The 27,836-nt window shown below is 47.1% G+C and overlaps 1 protein-coding gene across 46 annotated transcripts in view; it reads right to left on the bottom strand.

Annotated features, from left to right (window-relative positions):
- The window catches only part of col6a3 (collagen, type VI, alpha 3), a 59,143-nt gene extending 31,578 nt beyond the window's left edge, over positions 1-27,565 (bottom strand). For 4 of the 46 annotated variants that reach the window (XM_052082892.1, XM_052082893.1, XM_052082891.1 and 1 more), the window contains exons 1-13: positions 27,222-27,563; positions 22,618-22,702; positions 19,572-20,168; positions 18,220-18,813; positions 17,044-17,667; positions 16,250-16,840; positions 15,574-16,173; positions 13,679-14,278; positions 12,860-13,453; positions 12,136-12,717; positions 11,428-12,033; positions 10,712-11,302; positions 10,021-10,378 (exon numbers count right to left, since the gene is read on the bottom strand). In XM_052082892.1, the coding sequence (XP_051938852.1) occupies positions 10,021-10,378; positions 10,712-11,302; positions 11,428-12,033; positions 12,136-12,717; positions 12,860-13,453; positions 13,679-14,278; positions 15,574-16,173; positions 16,250-16,840; positions 17,044-17,667; positions 18,220-18,813; positions 19,572-20,168; positions 22,618-22,702 (6,422 nt within the window). In that variant the 5' untranslated portion in view covers positions 27,222-27,563. Of the gene's footprint in view, positions 1-116; positions 460-609; positions 877-1,646; positions 1,904-2,139; positions 2,407-3,176; positions 3,519-3,669; positions 3,937-4,706; positions 4,831-5,199; positions 5,467-6,237; positions 6,582-6,730; positions 7,319-7,891; positions 8,111-8,260; positions 8,528-9,297; positions 9,659-9,790; positions 9,874-10,020; positions 10,379-10,711; positions 11,303-11,427; positions 12,034-12,135; positions 12,718-12,859; positions 13,454-13,678; positions 14,279-15,573; positions 16,174-16,249; positions 16,841-17,043; positions 17,668-18,219; positions 18,814-19,571; positions 20,169-22,617; positions 22,703-27,221 lie in introns of those variants that run through there. The other 42 variants (XM_052082920.1, XM_052082919.1, XM_052082914.1 and 39 more) reach the window with 24 other exon arrangements.
- Between the last annotated feature and the right edge of the window lie 271 nt (positions 27,566-27,836).

Genomic DNA, 27,836 nt, shown 5'->3' with positions numbered 1-27,836 from the left:
GGTCGTGGGCTATCTTTTGCAGTTCTGCGCTATCGGAGCTTCTGGTACCGATGGGAAAGATCAGCACTCCGAGCTGTTTGAGAGCAGAAGCTGGTGCTTCCACACTGTCAGAAGACCTTGCGCCACTGAGCAAGATAAGGATCTGTGGGACTCCTTCAAGGCGTCTGCTGCCGGCAGAGGCTGTGAAGACATTATCCCTCAAGTACTGGAGAGCTGCTCCGGTGTTGAGGGTTCTTCCACCTCTGTGCCTCAATCCTTTGACAATGTCAAGGATCTCGCCTTTGGTTGTGTATGTGTTGAGATAGAATTGGACTGCTGCGTCCGTGCTATACTGAACCAAGGAGACACGATCTTTGTCGTCATCCAAACTCAGCGTCTCTACGACTCTTTGGACAAAGTCTCTCATTGCTGTGAATGTATTTCTTGTGGCATCGGAGCCATCCAACAAGAAAACCACATCCCTTCCCGGTTTGGCAGCTGCGGTAAACAAAACATGAGGTATTGAGACCCCGTCTTTTACCGCCTCATTGCTAGACGTCAACACGAGCCTGTGTACACATTTGAATCGCAGTCAACTTGTCATATGTTTGGGAGAAAGATCTCGCTTACCAGTTACTGTTGGTGTCATTGGTGTGGCTCTGAGTACCCTGCTGATTACAGAGGAGAGCTGTTCTTGGACACTGGGGAGGTCAGAGAGCTCAGATACCACGAGAGCGTGGCGAGGGTCATGGGATATCTTTTTCAGCTCGCTGCTGTCAGAGTTTTGAGTTCCAATGCTGATTGTAAAGACGCCATGCTGTTTGAGAGCAGAGGCTGGCGCATCAACGCTGTCAAAAGACCTGCCGCCATTTAGCAGGATCAAGATCTGCGGAACACCTTGCGTGCGCCTACTCCCTGCGGAGTCTGTAAAGACGTTGTCTCTCAGGTATCGGAGGGCGGCCCCTGTGTTGAGGGGCCTGCCTCCTCTGTGTCTAAGGCCTCTGACTGCGCTGACCACATCCTCTTTTGTGGTGTACGTGTTCAGATAAAAATTGGCCTCTGGATCTGTGCTGTACTGGACCAGAGAGACATGGTCTTTGTTTGCGCCCACATTGAGTTTCTCCAGCACTTGCTCAACAAAATTGCGCATGGCGGGGAAGCCAGCCCTAGTGCCATCAGAACCATCCAGAAGGAATACAATGTCCTTTTTGGCTTCCGCTGAGAAAAGACGAAGGACAAATGATGAAAAGAAACTTTGCGCAACAGCGAGACTCGCTGAATACTCGTATTCATGGGACTCAGTTTCCTGTTTAACTGTCAAACCCTTCTAAAGTAAAGATTAACCCGTCACAGTTTCAATATTTTACGTTGTGTTCGGTAAGGGGGATCAGATAACGTGTTCATGCCCGGTGAGAGCTGTACTTGTACACGTACCAATTACCGGTGGCGTTTCTGGGGTGACGTCAATCACCACAGCCTCCACAGAAGACTGAAACTGTTGTTGGACCCTGGGGAGGTCGGTGAATTCAGTCACCGAGAGAGCATATCTGGGGTCGTGGGCTATCTTTTGCAGCTCTCCGCTATCGGAGCGTCTGGTACCGATGGGAAAGATCAGCACTCCGAGCTGTTTGAGAGCAGAAGCTGGTGCTTCCACACTGTCAGAAGACCTTGCGCCGCTGAGCAAAATAAGGATCTGTGGGACTCCTTCAAGGCGTCTGCTGCCGGCAGAGGCTGTGAAGACATTATCCCTCAAGTACTGGAGAGCTGCTCCGGTGTTGAGGGTTCTTCCACCTCTGTGCCTCAATCCTTTGACAATGTCAAGGATCTCGCCTTTGGTTGTGTATGTGTTGAGATAGAACTGGACAGCTGCGTCCGTGCTATACTGAACCAAGGAGACACGATCTTTGTCGTCATCCAAACTCAGCGTCTCTACGACTCTTTGGACAAAGTCTCTCATTGCTGTGAATGTATTTCTTGTGGCATCGGAGCCATCCAACAAGAAAACCACATCCCTTCCCGGTTTGGCAGCTGCGGTAAACAAAACATGAGGTATTGAGACCCCGTCTTTTACCGCCTCATTGCTAGACGTCAACACGAGCCTGTGTACACATTTGAATCGCAGTCAACTTGTCATAAGTTTGGGAGAAAGATCTCGCTTACCAGTTACTGTTGGTGTCATTGGTGTGGCTCTGAGTACCCTGCTGATTACAGAGGAGAGCTGTTCTTGGACACTGGGGAGGTCAGAGAGCTCAGATACCACGAGAGCGTGGCGAGGGTCATGGGATATCTTTTTCAGCTCGCTGCTGTCAGAGTTTTGAGTTCCAATGCTGATTGTAAAGACGCCATGCTGTTTGAGAGCAGAGGCTGGCGCATCAACGCTGTCAAAAGACCTGCCGCCATTTAGCAGGATCAAGATCTGCGGAACACCTTGCGTGCGCCTACTCCCTGCGGAGTCTGTAAAGACGTTGTCTCTCAGGTATCGGAGGGCGGCCCCTGTGTTGAGGGGCCTGCCTCCTCTGTGTCTAAGGCCTCTGACTGAGTTGACCACATCCTCTTTTGTGGTGTACGTGTTCAGATAAAAATTGGCCTCTGGATCTGTGCTGTACTGGACCAGAGAGACATGGTCTTTGTTTGCGCCCACATTGAGTTTCTCCAGCACTTGCTCAACAAAATTGCGCATGGCGGGGAAGCCAGCCCTTGTGCCATCAGAACCATCCAGAAGGAATACAATGTCCTTTTTGGCTTCCGCTGAGAAAAGACGAAGGACAAATGATGAAAAGAAACTTTGCGCAACAGCGAGACTCGCTGAATACTCGTATTCATGGGACTCAGTTTCCTGTTTGACTATCAAACCCTTCTAAAGTAAAGGTTAACCCGTCACAGTTTCAATATTTTACGTTGTGTTCGGTAAGGGGGATCAGATAACGTGCTCATGCCCGGTGAGAGCTTTAGTTGTACACGTACCAATTACCGGTGGCGTTTCTGGGGTGACGTCAATCACCACAGCCTCCACAGAAGACTGAAGCTGTTGTTGGACCCTGGGGAGGTCGGTGAATTCAGTCACCGAGAGAGCATATCTGGGGTCGTGGGCTATCTTTTGCAGTTCTGCGCTATCGGAGCTTCTGGTACCGATGGGAAAGATCAGCACTCCGAGCTGTTTGAGAGCAGAAGCTGGTGCTTCCACACTGTCAGAAGACCTTGCGCCACTGAGCAAGATAAGGATCTGTGGGACTCCTTCAAGGCGTCTGCTGCCGGCAGAGGCTGTGAAGACATTATCCCTCAAGTACTGGAGAGCTGCTCCGGTGTTGAGGGTTCTTCCACCTCTGTGCCTCAATCCTTTGACAATGTCAAGGATCTCGCCTTTGGTTGTGTATGTGTTGAGATAGAATTGGACTGCTGCGTCCGTGCTATACTGAACCAAGGAGACACGATCTTTGTCGTCATCCAAACTCAGCGTCTCTACGACTCTTTGGACAAAGTCTCTCATTGCTGTGAATGTATTTCTTGTGGCATCGGAGCCATCCAACAAGAAAACCACATCCCTTCCCGGTTTGGCAGCTGCGGTAAACAAAACATGAGGTATTGAGACCCCGTCTTTTACCGCCTCATTGCTAGACGTCAACACGAGCCTGTGTACACATTTGGATCGCAGTCAACTTGTCATATGTTTGGGAGAAAGATCTCGCTTACCAGTTACTGTTGGTGTCATTGGTGTGGCTCTGAGTACCCTGCTGATTACAGAGGAGAGCTGTTCTTGGACACTGGGGAGGTCAGAGAGCTCAGATACCACGAGAGCGTGGCGAGGGTCATGGGATATCTTTTTCAGCTCGCTGCTGTCAGAGTTTTGAGTTCCAATGCTGATTGTAAAGACGCCATGCTGTTTGAGAGCAGAGGCTGGCGCATCAACGCTGTCAAAAGACCTGCCGCCATTTAGCAGGATCAAGATCTGCGGAACACCTTGCGTGCGCCTACTCCCTGCGGAGTCTGTAAAGACGTTGTCTCTCAGGTATCGGAGGGCGGCCCCTGTGTTGAGGGGCCTGCCTCCTCTGTGTCTAAGGCCTCTGACTGCGCTGACCACATCCTCTTTTGTGGTGTACGTGTTCAGATAAAAATTGGCCTCTGGATCTGTGCTGTACTGGACCAGAGAGACATGGTCTTTGTTTGCGCCCACATTGAGTTTCTCCAGCACTTGCTCAACAAAATTGCGCATGGCGGGGAAGCCAGCCCTAGTGCCATCAGAACCATCCAGAAGGAATACAATGTCCTTTTTGGCTTCCGCTGAGAAAAGACGAAGGACAAATGATGAAAAGAAACTTTGCGCAACAGCGAGACTCGCTGAATACTCGTATTCATGGGACTCAGTTTCCTGTTTAACTGTCAAACCCTTCTAAAGTAAAGATTAACCCGTCACAGTTTCAATATTTTACGTTGTGTTCGGTAAGGGGGATCAGATAACGTGTTCATGCCCGGTGTGTGCTGTACTTGTACACGTACCAATTACCGGTGGCGTTTCTGGGGTGACGTCAATCACCACAGCCTCCACAGAAGACTGAAACTGTTGTTGGACCCTGGGGAGGTCGGTGAATTCAGTCACCGAGAGAGCATATCTGGGGTCGTGGGCTATCTTTTGCAGCTCTCCGCTATCGGAGCGTCTGGTACCGATGGGAAAGATCAGCACTCCGAGCTGTTTGAGAGCAGAAGCTGGTGCTTCCACACTGTCAGAAGACCTTGCGCCGCTGAGCAAAATAAGGATCTGTGGGACTCCTTCAAGGCGTCTGCTGCCGGCAGAGGCTGTGAAGACATTATCCCTCAAGTACTGGAGAGCTGCTCCGGTGTTGAGGGTTCTTCCACCTCTGTGCCTCAATCCTTTGACAATGTCAAGGATCTCGCCTTTGGTTGTGTATGTGTTGAGATAGAACTGGACAGCTGCGTCCGTGCTATACTGAACCAAGGAGACACGATCTTTGTCGTCATCCAAACTCAGCGTCTCTACGACTCTTTGGACAAAGTCTCTCATTGCTGTGAATGTATTTCTTGTGGCATCGGAGCCATCCAACAAGAAAACCACATCCCTTCCCGGTTTGGCAGCTGCGGTAAACAAAACATGAGGTATTGAGACCCCGTCTTTTACCGCCTCATTGCTAGACGTCAACACGAGCCTGTGTACACATTTGAATCGCAGTCAACTTGTCATAAGTTTGGGAGAAAGATCTCGCTTACCAGTTACTGTTGGTGTCATTGGTGTGGCTCTGAGTACCCTGCTGATTACAGAGGAGAGCTGTTCTTGGACACTGGGGAGGTCAGAGAGCTCAGATACCACGAGAGCGTGGCGAGGGTCATGGGATATCTTTTTCAGCTCGCTGCTGTCAGAGTTTTGAGTTCCAATGCTGATTGTAAAGACGCCATGCTGTTTGAGAGCAGAGGCTGGCGCATCAACGCTGTCAAAAGACCTGCCGCCATTTAGCAGGATCAAGATCTGCGGAACACCTTGCGTGCGCCTACTCCCTGCGGAGTCTGTAAAGACGTTGTCTCTCAGGTATCGGAGGGCGGCCCCTGTGTTGAGGGGCCTGCCTCCTCTGTGTCTAAGGCCTCTGACTGAGTTGACCACATCCTCTTTTGTGGTGTACGTGTTCAGATAAAAATTGGCCTCTGGATCTGTGCTGTACTGGACCAGAGAGACATGGTCTTTGTTTGCGCCCACATTGAGTTTCTCCAGCACTTGCTCAACAAAATTGCGCATGGCGGGGAAGCCAGCCCTTGTGCCATCAGAACCATCCAGAAGGAATACAATGTCCTTTTTGGCTTCCGCTGAGAAAAGACGAAGGACAAATGATGAAAAGAAACTTTGCGCAACAGCGAGACTCGCTGAATACTCGTATTCATGGGACTCAGTTTCCTGTTTGACTATCAAACCCTTCTAAAGTAAAGGTTAACCCGTCACAGTTTCAATAACTTTAAGTTGTGTTCGGTAAGGGGGATCAGATAACGTGCTCATGCCCGGTGAGAGCTTTAGTTGTACACGTACCAATTACCGGTGGCGTTTCTGGGGTGACGTCAATCACCACAGCCTCCACAGAAGACTGAAGCTGTTGTTGGACCCTGGGGAGGTCGGTGAATTCAGTCACCGAGAGAGCATATCTGGGGTCGTGGGCTATCTTTTGCAGTTCTGCGCTATCGGAGCTTCTGGTACCGATGGGAAAGATCAGCACTCCGAGCTGTTTGAGAGCAGAAGCTGGTGCTTCCACACTGTCAGAAGACCTTGCGCCACTGAGCAAGATAAGGATCTGTGGGACTCCTTCAAGGCGTCTGCTGCCGGCAGAGGCTGTGAAGACATTATCCCTCAAGTACTGGAGAGCTGCTCCGGTGTTGAGGGTTCTTCCACCTCTGTGCCTCAATCCTTTGACAATGTCAAGGATCTCGCCTTTGGTTGTGTATGTGTTGAGATAGAATTGGACTGCTGCGTCCGTGCTATACTGAACCAAGGAGACACGATCTTTGTCGTCATCCAAACTCAGCGTCTCTACGACTCTTTGGACAAAGTCTCTCATTGCTGTGAATGTATTTCTTGTGGCATCGGAGCCATCCAACAAGAAAACCACATCCCTTCCCGGTTTGGCAGCTGCGGTAAACAAAACATGAGGTATTGAGACCCCGCCTTTTACCGCCTCATTGCTAGACGTCAACACGAGCCTGTGTACACATTTGAATCGCAGTCAACTTGTCATATGTTTGGGAGAAAGATCTCGCTTACCAGTTACTGTTGGTGTCATTGGTGTGGCTCTGAGTACCCTGCTGATTACAGAGGAGAGCTGTTCTTGGACACTGGGGAGGTCAGAGAGCTCAGATACCACGAGAGCGTGGCGAGGGTCATGGGATATCTTTTTCAGCTCGCTGCTGTCAGAGTTTTGAGTTCCAATGCTGATTGTAAAGACGCCATGCTGTTTGAGAGCAGAGGCTGGCGCATCAACGCTGTCAAAAGACCTGCCGCCATTTAGCAGGATCAAGATCTGCGGAACACCTTGCGTGCGCCTACTCCCTGCGGAGTCTGTAAAGACGTTGTCTCTCAGGTATCGGAGGGCGGCCCCTGTGTTGAGGGGCCTGCCTCCTCTGTGTCTAAGGCCTCTGACTGCGTTGACCACATCCTCTTTTGTGGTGTACGTGTTCAGATAAAAATTGGCCTCTGGATCTGTGCTGTACTGGACCAGAGAGACATGGTCTTTGTTTGCGCCAACATTGAGTTTCTCCAGCACTTGCTCAACAAAATTGCGCATGGCGGGGAAGCCAGCCCTTGTGCCATCAGAACCATCCAGAAGGAATACAATGTCCTTTTTGGCTTCCGCTGAGAAAAGACGAAGGACAAATGATGAAAAGAAACTTTGCGCAACAGCGAGACTCGCTGAATACTCGTATTCATGGGACTCAGTTTCCTGTTTAACTGTCAAACCCTTCTAAAGTAAAGATTAACCCGTCACAGTTTCAATATTTTACGTTGTGTTCGGTAAGGGGGATCAGATAACGTGCTCATGCCCGGTGAGAGCTTTAGTTGTACACGTACCAATTACCGGTGGCGTTTCTGGGGTGACGTCAATCACCACAGCCTCCACAGAAGACTGAAGCTGTTGTTGGACCCTGGGGAGGTCGGTGAATTCAGTCACCGAGAGAGCATATCTGGGGTCGTGGGCTATCTTTTGCAGTTCTGCGCTATCGGAGCTTCTGGTACCGATGGGAAAGATCAGCACTCCGAGCTGTTTGAGAGCAGAAGCTGGTGCTTCCACACTGTCAGAAGACCTTGCGCCACTGAGCAAGATAAGGATCTGTGGGACTCCTTCAAGGCGTCTGCTGCCGGCAGAGGCTGTGAAGACATTATCCCTCAAGTACTGGAGAGCTGCTCCGGTGTTGAGGGTTCTTCCACCTCTGTGCCTCAATCCTTTGACAATGTCAAGGATCTCGCCTTTGGTTGTGTATGTGTTGAGATAGAATTGGACTGCTGCGTCCGTGCTATACTGAACCAAGGAGACACGATCTTTGTCGTCATCCAAACTCAGCGTCTCTACGACTCTTTGGACAAAGTCTCTCATTGCTGTGAATGTATTTCTTGTGGCATCGGAGCCATCCAACAAGAAAACCACATCCCTTCCCGGTTTGGCAGCTGCGGTAAACAAAACATGAGGTATTGAGACCCCGCCTTTTACCGCCTCATTGCTAGACGTCAACACGAGCCTGTGTACACATTTGAATCGCAGTCAACTTGTCATATGTTTGGGAGAAAGATCTCGCTTACCAGTTACTGTTGGTGTCATTGGTGTGGCTCTGAGTACCCTGCTGATTACAGAGGAGAGCTGTTCTTGGACACTGGGGAGGTCAGAGAGCTCAGATACCACGAGAGCGTGGCGAGGGTCATGGGATATCTTTTTCAGCTCGCTGCTGTCAGAGTTTTGAGTTCCAATGCTGATTGTAAAGACGCCATGCTGTTTGAGAGCAGAGGCTGGCGCATCAACGCTGTCAAAAGACCTGCCGCCATTTAGCAGGATCAAGATCTGCGGAACACCTTGCGTGCGCCTACTCCCTGCGGAGTCTGTAAAGACGTTGTCTCTCAGGTATCGGAGGGCGGCCCCTGTGTTGAGGGGCCTGCCTCCCCTGTGTCTAAGGCCTCTGACTGCGTTGACCACATCCTCTTTTGTGGTGTACGTGTTCAGATAAAAATTGGCCTCTGGATCTGTGCTGTACTGGACCAGAGAGACATGGTCTTTGTTTGCGCCCACATTGAGTTTCTCCAGCACTTGCTCAACAAAATTGCGCATGGCGGGGAAGCCAGCCCTTGTGCCATCAGAACCATCCAGAAGGAATACAATGTCCTTTTTGGCTTCCGCTGAGAAAAGACGAAGGACAAATGATGAAAAGAAACTTTGCGCAACAGCGAGACTCGCTGAATACTCGTATTCATGGGACTCAGTTTCCTGTTTAACTGTCAAACCCTTCTAAAGTAAAGATTAACCCGTCACAGTTTCAATATTTTACGTTGTGTTCGGTAAGGGGGATCAGATAACGTGTTCATGCCCGGTGAGAGCTGTACTTGTACACGTACCAATTACCGGTGGCGTTTCTGGGGTGACGTCAATCACCACAGCCTCCACAGAAGACTGAAACTGTTGTTGGACCCTGGGGAGGTCGGTGAATTCAGTCACCGAGAGAGCATATCTGGGGTCGTGGGCTATCTTTTGCAGCTCTCCGCTATCGGAGCGTCTGGTACCGATGGGAAAGATCAGCACTCCGAGCTGTTTGAGAGCAGAAGCTGGTGCTTCCACACTGTCAGAAGACCTTGCGCCGCTGAGCAAAATAAGGATCTGTGGGACTCCTTCAAGGCGTCTGCTGCCGGCAGAGGCTGTGAAGACATTATCCCTCAAGTACTGGAGAGCTGCTCCGGTGTTGAGGGTTCTTCCACCTCTGTGCCTCAATCCTTTGACAATGTCAAGGATCTCGCCTTTGGTTGTGTATGTGTTGAGATAGAACTGGACTGCCGCGTCCGTGCTATACTGAACCAAGGAGACACGATCTTTGTCGTCATCCAAACTCAGCGTCTCTACGACTCTTTGGACAAAGTCCCTCATTGCTGTGAATGTATTTCTTGTGGCATTGGAGCCATCCAACAAGAAAACCACATCTCTTCCCGGTCTGTCCGCTGCGGTAAACAAAACATGAGGTATTGAGACCCCGCCTTTTACCGCCTCATTGCTAGACGTCAACACGAGCCTGTGTACACATTTGAATCGCAGTCAACTTGTCATATGTTTGGGAGAAAGATCTCGCTTACCAGTTACTGTTGGTGTCATTGGTGTGGCTCTGAGTACCCTGCTGATTACAGAGGAGAGCTGTTCTTGGACACTGGGGAGGTCGGAGAGCTCAGATACCACGAGAGCATGGCGAGGGTCATGGGATAACTTTTTCAGCTCGCTGCTGTCAGAGTTTGGCGTTCCAATGCTGATTGTAAAGACGCCATGCTGTTTGAGAGCAGAGGCTGGCGCATCAACGCTGTCAAAAGACCTGCCGCCATTTAGCAGGATCAAGATCTGCGGAACACCTTGCGTGCGCCTACTCCCTGCGGAGTTTGTAAAGACGTTGTCTCTCAGGTATCGGAGGGCGGCCCCTGTGTTGAGGGGCCTGCCTCCTCTGTGTCTAAGGCCTCTGATTGCGTTGACCACATCCTCTTTTGTGGTGTACGTGTTCAGATAAAAATTGGCCTCTGGATCTGTACTGTACTGGACCAGAGAGACATGGTCTTTGTTTGCGCCCACATTGAGTTTCTCCAGCACTTGCTCAACAAAATTGCGCATGGCGGGGAAGCCAGCCCTTGTGCCATCAGAACCATCCAGAAGGAATACAATGTCCTTTTTGGCTTCCGCTGAGAAAAGACGAAGGACAAATGATGAAAAGAAACTGCGCAACAGCGAGACTCGCTGAATACTCATATTCATGGGACTCGGTTTCCTGTTTGACTATCAAACTCAGCGTCCCTATGACTCTTTTGGACAAAGTCCCAAATTGCTGTGAATGTATTTCATGTGGCATCCGAGCCATCCAACAAGAAAACCACATCCCTTCCCTTACTTTTTACTGTAATACAAAAAAACGAGACACTCCATTAAGATCTAAAGTTCTGATATCTACAGTAATAAACCTGTTCATACTCTTTAATGCAAGTCCGTTTTCATGTTTGGATGAAGAACTTGCTTACCAGTCGTTGTTGTGATGGATGTGGCCCTTAGCACTCTTCTGATTACAGAGGATAGCTTTTCTTGGACATTGTGTAGGCTTGCGAAGTCACGTACTGCTAAAGCATAGCTTGGGTCATTGGATATTTTCTGCAGCTCGTTCTTGTCAGAGCTCTGAGTTCCAATGCATATTGTATAGATGCCCTGCTTTTTGAGAGCAAAAGCTGGCTCATCAACACCATCAAAAGACCGCCTGCTATTTAGCAAGATTAATATCTGTGGAACACCTTGCGCTCGTCTACTCCCTGAGGACTTTGTATAGATCTTGTCCCCGACATATCGGAGGGCAGCCCCTGTATTGAGGGGTCTGCCTCCTCTGTGACTCAGGCCTCTGACTGCGCTGATAACATCCTCTTTTGTGGTGTAGGTGTTCAGATAAAAATTGGCCTCTGGATCTCTGCTGTACTGGACCACTGAGACACGGTCTCCCTCTGCTCCCACTTTGAATGACTCTACCGCTCTCTCAACAAAGTCACGCATAGCAGGGAATCCATTCTTTGTGCCATCAGAACCATCCAGAAGGAACACAATATCCTTTTTGGTGTCAGTTGCAGCTAAGAAAATAATGGAAAGCATTAAACACAAGTCTCGTTGTTTTACTTTAACTGAAGTAATAATCATATGTGCACACACACACATCGATAATTTGAATTCATATATGATTTGAAATGCCACTCACCAGCACCAGTGTTGCGTATGCTTTCACGCGATAAAATTGCAGAGAGTAAATGCTTTGTCAACTTTGGCAAGATAGATGTTTCGTTGATAAAATATGCAGATTCAACACTGTGTGATATTTCCTCCATTTCTTGTTTATCTGCATCATGTATTCCAATGCTATAAAGGACAATGCCAGCATCTCTCAGGCCATCCCGTGGCTCTGCAACATTGTCATCAGACTTTTTCCCACTTAAGACAATCATTGTCTGAGGGATTCCCTGCTCGGCTCTGCTTCCTGCTGATGCAGTAAACACGTAATTTCTAGCAAAGTCTAGGGCCGCACCAGTGTTCACAATGGACCCTCCTCTTAGTTTGACATTGCTCAGGTGAATCATTAAATCATCTTTCTGTCCATAGGAGTTCAAGACAAACTCTGCTGTGGCCTCTGTGCCGTATTGAACGACTGCAACTTGTACATTGCTTGGTCCAATTTCTACTTCTTGAACAAACTGTCTCACAAAGTCCAAAACTGATCCTTCGTTTGCTCTCATATAATCAGATCCAGCAAGTAGAAAAACAATGTCAGCAGGACCACCAAGTTCTAATTCTGTACCTGTGGAAGTACCTGAAATAACACACAAATGCTGTTAAAAAAAAAAAGCAATTTCATGCTCGCAAACGATGCCATGTTTCTTTCAAACAAACGCAAAAAAGGTCTACATCTTACCAATGGTCGGCGTATATCCAGTCGTATCATCGATATCTCTCAACATTGCTCTGATAGGTTCATGAACACTTGGCAGATTTGCAAAGCTTGTGACAGAAAAATAGTATGATGGCGTAAAAGAAATGTTTAGCATTTCCAATGTATCTGCATTGTTTGTTCCAATAGAGAACGTCTTTATTCCAATTTCTTTGAGTGATTGTGCTGGTCCTCTTACGTCATCCTTGGATCTGCCACCGCTAAAAACAAACAGATACTGAGGAACCAGAGATGCACGTCGGCCTCCAACCGAAGCTGCAAATACGTTGTCTCTGACAAACTCCAGTGCTTTGCCAAGGTAGAGGGGTCTGCCATACTTATGCCCCATGGTTCGGATGGAATTGAGCACATCCGTCTTCGATGAATAAGAATTCAAATAGAAATTGACGGTGGAATTGCGGCTGTACTGAACGACAGCCATCTGGTCTCTGTCATCAAGGCTCAAGGTTTCTGCCATTTGTTCAATAAATGTGCGTATGGCTTCAAAATTGTTTCGTGAGTCATATGATCCATCAATCAGAAACACCACATCATTTTTCCTTGTTTCTGTAGTAAAGAGAAAAAATGTAATACAAGTCAGTTGCCATAACGAATCACTGACACGAAAATATTTTCTCATCTTGAATAGTCCTTTTGAACCAATCGATATCTCATCAATGTAGTAACAATTCCACACAGAACAGCTTACCAAAACTCTCCACTGGGGCTGATTGCTCTAAATGGTGGTCAACCTCTTTAAGTAGTGAGAGAACACTTTCCTTAGCAGAATGGAGTTCCTTGTAATTGCTTACAGAAAGTGCATATTTCGCATCATGAGACATTGTCTGAAGTTCTAGGGTATCGGCATTTGCTGTTCCAATGGCAACTATGATTACGCCAATCTCTTTCAGCATTCTGACAGGCACTCTTATGTCATCAGCCGACCTTTCATTGCTCAGCACAAAAAGGATTTGTGGAACACCCTGTGGGAATCTGCTCCCTACATCTGGGGTAAAGACATGCTCCCTCAAATACTGGAGGGCTGCGCCAATATTGTTCGGCGAACCACCTTTGTGACTCAGATCTCTTATTGTGTCAACAACAACGTCTGCTGAGGAAAAACGCCCCAAGTCAAAGTGAATCTGTGCCGTGTTGCTGTACTGAACCACAGCCACCTGGTCATTGTTTGCATGAATGTGAAGCTCTGCTACTATGCCTAACACAAAGTCCTTAATGTCTTGGAATCTTGGTTCAGACTTATCGGATCCGTCAAGTAAAAATACAATGTCCCGTCTCATGGAATCTGGAACCACAAACGCAACATAAAACAAATATACAATTAGATAGCTAAGTAGGTAGGTAGGCTGTAGGTGAGTACATAGTGTCTTTTGGCTCAACAGAAAACAGAGCTACAGGCAGGAAGGTAGCTAAGTAGCCAGCTCGCTTGCTGAGTGGATGGATGGCTGGCAACAAAAAAACAAAGATACAGTTTGCCTTGGTAATGTAACGAGGTCGGTAATTAGCTTACCGAATACAGTCTGAGGCTTTGACCCGGTCTGTCGAGGCACTCTTCTCACAAAGGAAACTAGCTGCTGATAGATTCTTCCAATATCCTCAAACTGTCGCAGAGCAAAGGCGTAGGATGGTTCATGCGCAATGGTTTGTAGCTCGAGTAGATCGGAATTTTTGGTTCCAACGCAGAAGGCGACAACTTGGTCCTGTTTAAGAGCGGCAGCAATGCTCTTGACCTCATCTTGAGATGCACCCCCGTTCAACAGAATCAATATCTGAGGCACACCTTCTTTGTGCCGACTCCCAGAGGACTCTGCGAAGGTGTTGGTTCTCACATATTCAAGAGCTGCCCCAGTGTTACGAGGCCCACCACCTTTGTGTTTCAACTGCTCAACAGTCATAAGAATATCTTGTAAATCACTATAAGTGTTGAAACTGAAGTGCATCTGTGGGTCGCTGCTATACTGGACCACAGAGATCTGGTCCCCATTCTCACCGACATTGAGTGTTTCAACCACTTGTTTAATGAAACTTTTAACGTACGGAAATCCACTCAAAGTTTCATCTGAACCGTCCACCAGAAACACAATGTCTCTTTGTAGGGAGTCTTGTTGCACTAGGGAAAAAAAAGGGTGAAACCTCGTTTAGTATCAACACTTAAAATGACATAATTTACATGGTTGTTGTCGTATTCCGTGTATAGATAAATCGTTCAAGAAAGACAAGTGATGCACTTGAAAATCAGAAAGGCAAGGGTCATCCTGTGTGAACAGAAAAAAACTTGATGAACAATGCAAGAGAAGACTTCATCTATGTTCTATGTCAATGATGGAAGAATCATTGGCTCAAGGAAGAGCTTTAGAAACGGAGACGATGGGGAAAATGTCAAGAGAAGGCTCTTCAGAGAGGAAAGTAGGTGAGCCATAAAAGAAAAATGGTAACCAAGTTTCTCTGAACAAGAGGAGAAACTTTCGCGATATGGAACTGATGGACAGACGTTCCAGATGTTGATGCAGTTTCATTCCAAAAAAGGACCAAAGTCTCAAAATCAAGCAAAACCAGAGGCAGTTCTTACCTACAGGGGATTCAAGTGCTTTTCCGACCTGAACAAAAGACACTATGTCTTGTTGGACAGACAAAAGTTCACCAAAGACGGGTAGATTAAAAACATAAGCAGAAGAGGAGGCAATTTCTTCTAGCTCCTCTTGTCTTGCGTTTTTCATTCCAATAGCAAAAGATACAACACCAAGTTGATGGAGGTCAGCTGCAGCTCCTGAAATTTCATCATTGGATTTGCCTCCGGTCAATAAAAAAAGAATCTGAGGGACTCCCTGTACAACTCTGCTTCCGGAAGCAGGGTTGAAAATGTAATCCCGAACATAGTCGAGGGCGGCTCCAGTGTTCCTCGGCCTCCCTCCTTTATGCCGAAGGCTTCTAACAGCATAGATGATGGCTCGTTTGGACCCATGAGCCGTCAAGTTAAAGTAAACTCTGGTATCGTCACTATACTGAAGGACGGCCACCCGGACCTTATCATCATCAATGTCCAGCTGATCTACCGTTCTTCTGATGAACTCCCGAATTGCTGGCAGTCCGTTTCTCGAGCCGTCTGAACCATCGAGAAGGAACACTATGTCCCTCTTAGTGCGGCCTGTGTCAAGTGTGTAAATACATACAGAAAGACCGTTCACAGTCTATAAATGCTCAGAGTCTATAAATGCTCAGAGAATTAAAGAGAGGCCCCGAGTATGTCAAAGTACAGAAGCAATCGCGGCGTGGAAAAAGAACACTACGGTTGGAAGGCTAAGACACAGAAAACAGTACATCAAATCTTCATGCAAAACACGTCTCAAGACAATTTTGCCCGATCATTGGAATTCATGAAGGTGATTGTTAGGATTGGGCTCTTACCTGTTAAATCAGATGTTGACTCAGTGGCATCTTTTATTAAGTTCAGTGCCGCAATGAGGTTAGATCGGATTGAGGGCAACTCGGAAAAACGGACAACCTTGTAAATGAAACCAGGTTCAAAGGCAACCATTTCCAAGTCTGAAAAATTGACGCTGCCCACTCCGACCCCCACAGACACAATTTTGTGGTCCTTAAGAGCAAGAGCTGGGCTCCTCACGTCATCGGTGGATGGCTTTGTAGCTAGAAGAATCAAAATCTGCGGCACGCCTTCCAACCCCCTGCTGCCGGAGGAGGATGTGAAGACGCTTTGTCTCACAAACTGCAGTGCCGCTCCAACATTAAGGCGTCTTCCACCGCCACCATGGCTTAAATTCTCAATGGCCTTCATAACGTCACTCTCTGACGTGTGGGACTTTAGATAAAAGTCGACCTTGGGCTTATCAGCAAACTGAACCACAGACACCCTGTCTTGGTTTTCACCGACATTGAGACTCTCCACTATGTTCTTAAGGAAGAGTTTTATGTCTGAAAACCCATTTCTGGTGTTTTCAGAGCCATCCAGTAGGAACACAATATCTCTTTTTACAGCATGACCTTGTACTATAAATGGAAAACATATACAGGTATGCAGAGATTTAGGAAACCCTTGAGCAAACAGCAGAAAAAAAATTCTTACCTTCCCGGAGGATGATCTCTAGCTGGGTTGGCGGAAGGCTCACATAGGCATTGAGTTGTTGAGGCACAGTGTCGAGCTCACTAAATTCCTTCACCTTGAAGGCAAAGGAAGGGTTGTGCGAAATCTCCTCGATCTGCTTTCGGTCCGCATCCTTGACGCCGACGCCAAATGGCACAACGCCCTCGGTCTTCAGCACGCCGGCAGGCTCTTTCACATTGTCCGTGGATCTACTTCCGGTCAGAACGATCAAAAACTGCGGAACATTTCGTTCCCTGCGGCTGCCATATCTCTCGGACAAGATCGTGTCCCGCATGAAGTTCAGAGCTGAGCCGGTGTTGAGACTGCGTCCTCCGGCTAGTTGCATTTGACTGACGGCTCTCACAACCTCGTCTTTGGTCTGATGGGTGTTCAGGTAGAAAGTGGGTGTTGGCCTCTCACTGTGCTGAACCACCGCAACTCGCACTTTGTCAGTCCCGATGTCAAGTGGTTCAATGACTTTGAGGATAAAATCCCGGACGTATATAAAGTCTGGCCGAACGGAGTCGGTACCATCAATAAGGAAGGCGACATCCCTTTCAAAGCCGATAACCGCTGTGGGAAAAAAGTCATAAAAATAACATTTTATGGACTTTTACCAAAGAAATCGTTTACAGCAATAATACCCTATTATTACACACAGTATCTAGTATGCATAGATATTTGATATTCATGTTATGATTATAATTTTTTAAAATATGTTTTCATTGTGTTTGCAAAGTGCACTTTAACAAGTGCGACAGACACAAAAAACTCACCAGGTTCTTCAGTGCCTGTTTCCAGATTCGTATCACCAACCACCGTGATTAACTTTGGCATGATTTGTTCAGCCACGGCTGGCAAATAAGAGAAACTTGGCTCATGGTAAGCCAAGTCTGGTACAAAGGCGACCGATTGCAGCACAGTCTGGTCTGCTTGCCCGGAACTGACCACAAAGGTCAGAACACCTCCAAGAGCTAGCTTATCAGCAACGCTCTTCAATTCATCCTGGGCCGGACCACCTGTGATGAGAACCAGCACCTGCTGGATTCCTTGCCTCTGGCGAGAGCCCGCTGCCACGCTGAACATGTTGCGGAGAGCGTATTCCATGGCGGTACCCGTGTTCAAAAAGGAGCCTCCCGTCAATCTCATTTGTGAGATCCGGTCCACAACATCTTGCCTGTCGCGTGCGGTGTTGAGATAAAACTCAATTTTGGGCTGCTCGGCAAACTGCATGAGGCCGATTTGGACTCTCTCTGGGTTCACTTCCAGTTGATTGACCACGTTAATCATGAAGTCTCGCACATATGGAAAGTTATTGCTGCCAATGTAGTTGGAGCCATCCACGAGGAAAACAATGTCTCTGACCACTCTTTGAGTCTGCACCGTTGTTATCTCCACCACTGAGGAAAACAAAAACAATGAGAAAAAAAAATCATTAACACGCATATTCAAACTTGTTCTCTGAAGTCACACGCTGTGTATTTTTAGGGGGGATTGCGAACTGTGCCTGATTTGTTGGCATGTCCTCGTCACAGTTCTAAGCTTCTTGGTTAGGTCTAAGGTGCTGGGTTTGAGTCATGACTGTGGCCCTCCCGTTTGGGGTTTGCATGTTCTCTCTCTGCTTGTGTATGCGTTTTCTCCAGTTACTGCGGCTTCCTCCCACATTCCCATTGCGTACATGTTGGGTACAGCAAATTGTGTATTGGTGTGAATGAAAATGTGACTGGCTGTTTGACGACCAGTTAAGCGTGTACACTACATCGTTGGTCAAAAGTCATCTTAGGTTAAATGAAGTCTGTAAATTGTCCATGGGTGTCGCCGTGGGCAAATCGTTTTTATCTAGATGTGCGTCTTTACTCGCCCAAAATCCGTTAGGGTGGGCCGCAGCTTGCCTGCGATTCTAATGGCGCTCTTGAAAATGTATGGAAATTTTGGGGGGGACAACACATTACCTGGCTCAGTGGGCACTTCAGTCACCACGACACCAGCGAGAGTGGAAAGTGCGTCGATGATCAACTTTGGGCTGCGAAGTAGCATACGGAAGTCCCTCATCTTGAACACGGCGCTTTCGTCAAAGGCAATCTGATTCAGCTCTTGATCATCAGCCACCTTGGAACCAGCGGCCAAAGTGAGTACACCCATTTCCTGCAGAGCCCTGGCCGGCCCGATCACGTCGTCTGTGGACTTTTTAGTTGTCATTAAGAGTAAAAGCTGCGGGACGCCTTGTTGACGGCGACTGCCCTTGTCGGGCCGCAGCATATCTGTCCTCACAAAGTCCAAGGCTGCTCCGATGTTGACTGCCTGGCCCTGTCTGGGTTTGATCCGACCCAAAGCGGCCATGAGTTCGTCCCTGGTTCCATAAGAATTGAGGTCTATCTCCAGTCGGGGGACGTTGCTGAACTGAGCCAAACCCACTTGCACGCTGTCCGGGCCGATGGGCATGGTCTCAACGAACCTCCGGATGAACTCTCGCACGGAGTTGATAACGGTGGCGCCCATTGTGCTGTCAAGGAGGAAAATGATGTCTCGTTTTCCAATGTCCAAGACTGAAGAAGAGAGAGCAAAGGATTAAAAAGAAGCTCAAAATTAATCGCTTCATCCACTAATGCTAGCACGTCACATTGCAAATTCACCACTAAATCATTAACATCTTGGGTTCATTTAGGAAATGTATGAAAATGACCATTGCTAATTACCAAAACATTTTTTGTGGGGGTCAGCATCCACGTTAAAAGCACTTTGTGTTGCTGGATTCTCTCTTGATCTCAACAAATGTATTCTATCTCCGGCCATAAAAAAATGAAAAGACAGCACCCACCGTCGTGAAGTGCTTTAAAGCAATATATTTTGAGAAAGACTCTTTCAGTTTTAGGAGTAATAGCAATAATTCCACATTAGCATTTTTTTCTAAAAAGTCTTTTTTGTTTTTCACTAATGAAGGGTTTGATGAATGTGCATATGAACTGTTTGGGTTCGAACCCCTGAACTATACGTACGCTGTACGCATATCATTTTCGGCAAACATGAAGCATTAAGGCACTTAGTACTTCTGGATTCATAAATTTATCACACCACCTCTCATAAAAGAAAGAATAAAGTATCTGGCATGGCGGAGCACTTTAATGTGAACTCTCGATGTTTTCCTATTTTGAAATGGAATGCAACACCTCACACCGAAGTTAGCTTTTCATACACATGCTGTATTCTAGGCCTATTAACAGTAATGATAATCATTAGGATGGAGCATCAATTGGATCAACCATTGGACGCCACTCATGACCACAGTTATAGAAAAGTGACCTACCTTCTGTGAACTCATTCTGTATTATAATGTTGCGCTGGACCACACCCTGAACCAACGGCGACAGCTGGTCACCCACGTTCCCCAATGCTGTGAAATCAGGGGCCGACAGGACAAACAACCTATCGGTAGCGATTGCTTCCAGATCTGCAGTGGCGGTGTCACCGATGACCACGAGAAACGTGATAACTCCGGCCCTCCTAAGGGCCCGGTCGCCAGCACCGGTATCATCAGTGGATGGCCCAGCGCTGATCACGACCACCATCTGGGGTACTTCATCCTCTGCCCTGCCCCCTGCCGATTGGCTCAAAAGGCTTTGGGCTACTTCGTTCAAGGCCAGGCCCAGGTTCGCTTGGGTACCCCCTGAGTATGTAAGTTCCTTCACAGCCTCCAGGACGGATGCTTTGCTCTCATAGCTACTGAGATAAAACTGAATCTCTGGGTTGTCGTGGTACAGGGCTAAGGCCACCCGAACAGCCTCCCTGCCCACATTGAGGCCCTCAACGATTGTCAATGCCAAATCACGAACATATGGAAAGTTTGCTGCTCCAACGTTCTGCGATCCATCAATTAAGAGAACAAGGTCTGCGGAATCTTGCGCTTTGAGAGACAGGGAGAGAGACAGAAAGAGGGAGAAAAAAAACAAAATGGAACTTGTGAAAGGGTTAACGGTGAAAAGGTGGGAAAGGATCTTGGGTGGCAAGTCACATTCAGTGTGAACAAAATTGCAAAAACATCATGCTGCATGTCGGCTGAACCAAGGAAGTTTGCCCGAGTCATTCCAATTGTTCTCTGCCTTTACTTGATTATCTACGAAGGGCGGATGAGAATGAGGTGCTTGGTTTCACAATGATGGAACGTGTGGCTTGCGAGCTTGATGACTTTTGCACGTCTCGTCGCTTTATGAGCGTCAAAAATAAGCTTCAGTGACAATTTGCCACAATTCCAAGCTACGATCGAGTAGAAAAGAACATAAACCCTCCTCCAAATTGCGACAATAAGGGCATTTGTTCTATCGTTGTCGCGGACTGCAGACATTTGGCTTTGACACCAAAAGATGAATAAGAAATGAATTGACAAAAACACGGAGCAAATTTAGATAGGAAACCAAATCGCACGGAAACTCAGGTATACAAAAACCAAGGCTCGGTTGTAAATGTAATGTTGCTCTCGTGTCACATTCATCTTTTGAGGTCAAATCCAAGCCCAGTGATAAATAAAGAACTTGGCTTCCCTGTCGTTTCTTTTGGAGGAGAGTATACATAATCAGGATGTGAAAATCAATAGAGTGGCGGAAAATACTTTTCTACCTTTTGTCTGAGGACAATGGAAGGCAAAAAACCTGAAACCATATTGAACAGCAGGGGTGCCCAAATCTTGTCCTCAAGGCCTCTTTTCCTTTCCTGTTTTGGATGTCTTCCACCTCCAGCACACCTCATTCAAATGATCAACAAGCTCTGCAGAAGCCTGATCATGATCCTTAGCATTTGAATCGGGTGTTTTGGAGGAAGTGGACCTCGAAAACAGTCCGGATAGGGGTACCCCTACCGTACATGACGTTCCATTGAACCAATTAGGGAAAATGTAATGTTTTTGTTGGTGGTTCTTGCGCAAACTCCATGGTGTCAGCCACCCATGCAGGCTCGTGTTACGGACCTTAGATAAAACGACCAGTAATGACCCGCTGGCTCATCCTTTTGTGTGCAGAACGTTGTACTTCTTCAATTTGGTCCCATAACTGCTATATTCGATAACATTGCCAAAAGTATCCACTTGTCAACTTTGGGGCTGATTGACTTTCTCATCAATTGTCATTTCTTCTGCCGCATCCGTTTGTGTTTTGAAATCAGAACTGACTGAATTTGCGTCCATATCCGGACTGTGTCGCAGCTCTTCAGAAGTGACCACGTGTCACGCTCGGGGCCCAACTGAATTGTTTTCAGTACTTGTTCAGCGGTGTAAGGATGGAAACCAGGCGGGTTCATCACTGCCTCAGATACACATTACACTTTTTTTTTAAACAAAAAAAACATACACACATTTTAGACCTTGTCAAACATTTACAAGACACATACATAAGCAAGTGATGGTGAGTGGTTAGCAATTGTTAAAAGGTCACTGATTGGTGTGGTAGTTGTGATGATACGAGATGTACTCTTGTGCTATTATGAGACATATGTGAACATACGTGATGTTAATTTTGTGGATCATGGAAGGTTACTGTGGGGATCGGATTGTGTTAATGATAAAAAGTCAGCCACATGTGCAACGGAGTCCATCCGGCACATGCGGACACATTAGTATGGTAGCGGATGGCCGTCCCATTTCATTACCTGTCCCTCCTCTATCCCCGGGGGCTTCCTTTGGCATCGCCCCCACCCGAATGTGGCATCGCGTCGCAAACCCCCACCACTAAATCCTGACTCTCAAATTCCGCAAGACCAGAAAAGAATATGATGAACACATGATTTTGATGAGGTTGGCTAGCCATCTCCCTGATCGCCCAGTCCATGGAGTCCTGAACCCCGAGTCCAAAAACCTCCGCAGCACTTGCGCCAGGCCTGGCCATGTCATCCTTCGAGCGGCCTTCCATTAGCGCCACCGGCACCCGTGCCGCTCCTTCACGAGCGGAAGCGGTGTTGATATGGCCGCGGATCGGGAAGTCCAAGCTCAGTCCGCTATGGGAGCTCCCGCTGTGATACGACTTAGCTAGCCTTGACGTGTGTCCGGACTCCCTATGTTGTCGGGCAGCTCTTGAGGTGGAACTCGGTGTTGCAAATTTGAATCTCCCCCTACGCTTGTATCGCACTGTACGAAAAAGTTCTCTCTGGAAATGGCTGAAATCAGCCTGAAATGGCTGTTTCAAAGCAAAATGGCCGACTTCCTGTATCTTTATCATCTGTCTGGCTCCTCGATACTTTTTTGTGGGTCTACTCATGATGAACCCGACTAAATGTCAAATAGCTAAGTGAAAGTGAGAAATTTCACGAGGACCTCATGTTGGGAATCACCTGTAAAAGTCAACTGTTCTTATTGCACTTCAACTTACCATCCTGCGCATCGAGTTTTGGAAGAAATCCTGCAAGCAGGACCCCCACGAGGGCGCAGAGCGGTATCAACCTGTGCCTTGTCATCTTTACAAGAAAAGATAAAAACAAAGATGAGATGAAGTCAGTCTCCCCACAGATCAAACCCAAATGTGAAATTTGTCTTAGGTAAGCACAAATTAAAGATACAAGCGGCAACGAAGAGGCTATCGTACCCCTTTTTGATTGGCAAATCTTTGAAATTGATCATCAAACTCCACAGCCACTTCCAATCCTTGTACGCTGGGCTCATTTGGCCAAATTCCCTAGTTGAAGTTGGCCGACTCCCTGTTCAATTTCCAGCTTGGGTGCATTTTGTTATGATGGATATGATCACCCAAAATTATTTTGGTCAGTGAATCTTTTATTTAGATTTTTTTTACTTACCAGGGGTGCTACTTAGTAAGTAAAGTGATCATTTAACAATTTTTAAAAAATATCCATCCCTTTTCTATCACGCTTGTGCACGTTAGGGCTGTGGGTTAGCGTGAGCTAATTAACCTTGAATATGGCCGTTTTTGTCCAAGCAAAGGGCCGTGAGTCCACATGAAATCACATTTGATGACTGGCAAATACATCTGAAAACAGCAGGTGGCGCCATAACCCCCAAATATAAGACCTTTTTTTTTCCTACAAGCAAATTACCACCCTGTGTGGAAATGGCACCGTACAGAGAATGAGTGACGCGTTTTGGAAGGCTGATGCAAATGCTGACTGTTGACATCCACAAACGGGCCAAAGGACACGTTAGAGTTAACATTTTATTTCATTTTGTTGTAAATATAGAGACCCGTGCCGGCACGTGGAGAACTTGCGCACTCTGCACAAAAAGAAAGTCAAACCACACAAACTGGAACGCTCACTCTCTCTCTGTGACCACTCTTCTACGGCTGTCCCAGAAAAATACACGTTAGCAAAAATACCGCTTTGTGCTTGTGTGTGGACATGGCATAAGTCATCTGCTGTCGGTTATGTAACACGCCGACCAGAACACATTTCCTATGTCTAAGCGGGCCAATAAGCAATTTTCTCTGGGCTGCAATCCTTCCAAACTGAGCGTTAAGGTGGGATTGCAACGGACCACACGCGCTCACACAAACCCAACAGAGCAGACTGCACATGTAACGTCACACTTCATTGAAAAAAAAAATGTTATTAAAGCTTGGAATGGTGATGAACGGGCCCTGGAAGCAAACCCAGAATTTGCGCAAAATGGTTGGGCTTGTCAAACAAAATGGCCGACTTCCTTTTCGATTTCAGATATGGGTCCTTGAGACTTTTTTTGGAAACATTTCCTGTTATGATAGACATGTCGAGTCAGTTTCATGTTGACAGGTGAAAAATGCTGCTGCGAGCTAATTTTTGTTGAACTTTCCAAAAATGAACAGCGCCCTCCCTAATAAGGGAGAAATAGTTGTCGAGAATTGCTGAGACTAACTTGATCGCGTTTTGACACACCCAGTGATTCATTCCATTCATTAAAAATAAACGCTTTTCCTTCCTGACGCTTTTTCCCCCCCCCCCAACGCAGATAAGGCAGAGCTCACTCTGTCGACCCCCCCCCTCCGCTCCCCCTGATACATTTTAATGATCAACACCAAATTTGGTGGACATGTCTTTTACAATAGGATGCGCAAAAAGCGTTATGGACTCGTGCCTGAAATCGAACAGGAAGTTCCTCACACAGAGGAAAGTCAGAGAAAAAAATGATCTTAGAACGCCAGTTTCTGTGATAGGACCGAAAAAGTGGGTAGACATGTTCATCTTATCGGGACTTACAAAAATCTCATGTCGAAAGTTGCACAGATTCAAATCCAGAAACTCTGCAGGCAGACGTGCTAAACAACACAAGGTCACCATCCTGGCCAGATTCAGGACTTGCCATCGTTAAATAACGACATCAGCGGATAAAAAATGTGTACCTTGACCCATCATCTGACGATCGCCCGCCTTCAACTTCTGGAGACTTCCCCCAAAAATAAGTACAAGTAAAAGATCCCGACATGCAACTAAGCAGCCACTTCCATGATAGAAAGTCCAAGTGTGACTCCACACTGCCACCTACTGGCAAAATGCGAGGGCACGAATCAATTGCAGACTTGAGGACAGCCTGCCAGCGAGAGGATGTGACTTGCGTAGGAGATGAGGCTCCATCATAAAGTTACAAACTCAGCGGGCAGTTTCGAGGCAGCTGCTTCGCGTTAATCCGTCTGACGCGGAGCAGATGTGCACCGGCTGGATTACAGCGGCCATTTCAGACCGTCCTGCCGGATCCCGCTCGCCACCTCGGAGCGGGACGGCAACAATGACGGCGATCACCGCCGAAGAAGACGTTGGAAACGTGACATCAGTTTCATGTCGCCTTTGCGCCAAACCCGAAAAGTAACGCTGGAGACGCTCGCTGTTGATTTACACCCATCCCAATTACAGATGGCTGCGGCCATAAAAAATAGAGAACCTTTCAGAACGTTCCAAGTTTCCAAACATCTGCGCCGCATCATGGAAAGGAAAAAAAAAAATAGAGTGCGCATGAGAGAGTGGAATAGCCGTAAAACATGTTGATTTACGGTGTATTTCTTCAAGTCCATTGTTAAGAGTTCCTCTGCCAGCAACAATACGAGCCTCCAAGAGATGACTGCCACTAAATTATGCGAACGCAGCAAAGTGTCCCTCGTTCTCCATCTCCATCCGACGTAAGGCTTATTATCAGAACAACAGAACAGACGTAAAATGTTAGAATCCAAACTCAATATACAGAATACCCCGATATATATAATAATATTTTGAAGAATATCTTGGGTTATTTACCACCCCCCCCCCAAAAAAAAATCGAATGCATTTCAATGGCCCGTCAATTTTATATGGATTTTAAAGTGTCGCAATCCAGAGTCCCTAACCTCCGCAAATAGTGGGGTGCCAGTGTACCCTTTGAAGTTGTAATATCACCATTCCCCACTAGATGGCAGACTGCGCTCGTGCAGGGTCATATACTGCCCGACGACATTGTGAGTAGGCCCAATTACTTTTTCTGCATTTGGAATGAAAGACATGAGTGCCTCATATTTTTTTTGTGGGCCCGATTATGATATGATCTGTCCACTAAATTCCGCCCGTTACACTGGCTTTAGGGGGGGGCAGGGGGGGGGGGGGTGAAAATTTTCTGCCTTTCCAGTGGCAATATTGAGTGAGTTTGGTTGTTCGGAACCCTTCAAAAATATACCCGTTCACCAGGATCCGCACTTTTTGTTTTTGGGCCCTGCGATCGACTCAAACTTCAAGTTTGACAGATAACACCTGGTTCTGCAAGCACTACTGGCCCACTATATCATCACAAGCCACCCCCCTCGTCCGCCTCCCACTACTTCATCCTCCTCCTTCTCCTCCTCTTCTTTCCCCTCTAAACACGACTCATCTGGCTGGCTGTGTGGAAAATGAAGAAAAAAAAAAGGCGCTTCACACTTTTTCTCTTGCTCACTTGTTGAGAGACACCAAGGGAGAGAGAAAGAGAGAGAGTGAGAGGTGGGGAGTGGAGGGTGTGGTTTTGGGCTACTGCTGCAGTGGAAAGATCTCGCCCATCCAAAAAGACTCCTCTGCTATGCAAGTGCGGGGATTTGGCACAGTCCGGATGTGTCTCCAAAAGGCAATTTCTCCTTCTTTATCTCCAGAGTAGAATGCCACAGCCGCAACAAACAACGCGGGCAACTTCATCTCGCCACTCAAACTGAACTCGAATCATTGCATTGAAAAAGTGAAATTAAATGACATCGTTTGATTTGTTGCATTGAAGAAAAAAAACAAAAATCAGATTTGAAAGTATTCGTTTAGAATTGAAGACCAATCATCTTGAAACAGAATTTAAAATGAAGATTTTTTTTTTAAATTTTGATTTTCTTAAAAACGATGTCTGTCATCCTCACCGAAAATGCAACTTACTGTATGTTCCCTTTCAATCCAGGTCAATAACTTTTCTGTTCTTCTCAACACAAATTCATTTTGATTGACAGGCAGTTTTTAAATTTGATCGTCCCAGTAATTAAAATCAGAATGTTAGATGCGACATGTTAATCATCCAAAATGTGAATTAGATGCACATTTTATTTGAAATATGAAAGAAGCCGTCATTTAATCTGAATTCCTCCGTCCAGATTTTACGTTTAATTTTTCCCCAAAATATAAGATCATACTTTTTTGGGGGGGCAGGGGGGGAGAATAAGAAAAAGAATAGGGAGCAAAGTCCTAATTTTGAAATTGCAATTGGATTAGTGTCCGTTGAACACCGTCAATTAGACGCGGAGCGATGTCAATTGGACGCGGAGCGATCCGCTCCAGGAGGGTGAAGGTACACGACAGTACAGTACCAGGCGAAAGTTTGGACACACCTACACCGCTGCGGCAAACCAGAGCAGCAAGCGTCCAAGGCCAACTTTTACATGACATTGACCCTCAACTTTGAAGTGCAGTTCACCTTTTGCCCGCCTCTAAACATAACAAATTCTGACTGCGCGCGATATAAACGGCCATGTATGAAGAAACACGTGCGTGCGAAGAAAGACTCCGGGAAGCTTACCCTGAGCGGATGCGGCGGCCACTCCACACTCTACTTGCTGCTCAAGTGGAAGAAAGCAAAGAGAAGAATCGTATCAGTGGTCAATGACAGCCAGCAGAGTTGTGCTCATTATCCTCTTGATAAGGTCCGTAAGGAGGGGGTGGGTTTCGGGACGGGCAGGCGGGCAGGCAGGCAGGCAGGCAGTCACCCTCCCGGTCTCGACCCAAAGGAGCAGTGGCGCCGAGTTCAAGGTTGGGATGGGACAAATTTCCAAAGTCTTGGAATTCTGCCGCCTCACTCGAATCCTCCCACCCACTTCTCTCTGAAGGCAAAAGAGGAAGAAGGGGGGAGTCGGGAGATGGAGTGGGGACTAAATGAAAAGCAGACGCATACTGCAGCCCTGTTTGGTCTGGATCCGAAGGCACTGGGATGATGTCACAAATTTCTTTCTACCTTGCTTGTCATCTCCAGCAACTTTCCACAGGCAGCGGCCGTACGGTCCTACAAAAGATTCGATTGTCAACATTTTTCTTTGATTCCCTCCCTTCTCGGACGCAACCCTCGGCTTTTCTAGTTTTGTATCCCGGTGAGCTTTGGTAACTTTTGACTGTTGTCTTTTGCTAAATAAAGGCAACT

Source organism: Hippocampus zosterae, chromosome 12 (assembly GCF_025434085.1).
Source record: "Hippocampus zosterae strain Florida chromosome 12, ASM2543408v3, whole genome shotgun sequence".
Classification (NCBI taxonomy): Eukaryota; Metazoa; Chordata; class Actinopteri; order Syngnathiformes; family Syngnathidae; genus Hippocampus; species Hippocampus zosterae.
This window is presented reverse-complemented; position numbering and strand designations above follow the sequence as displayed.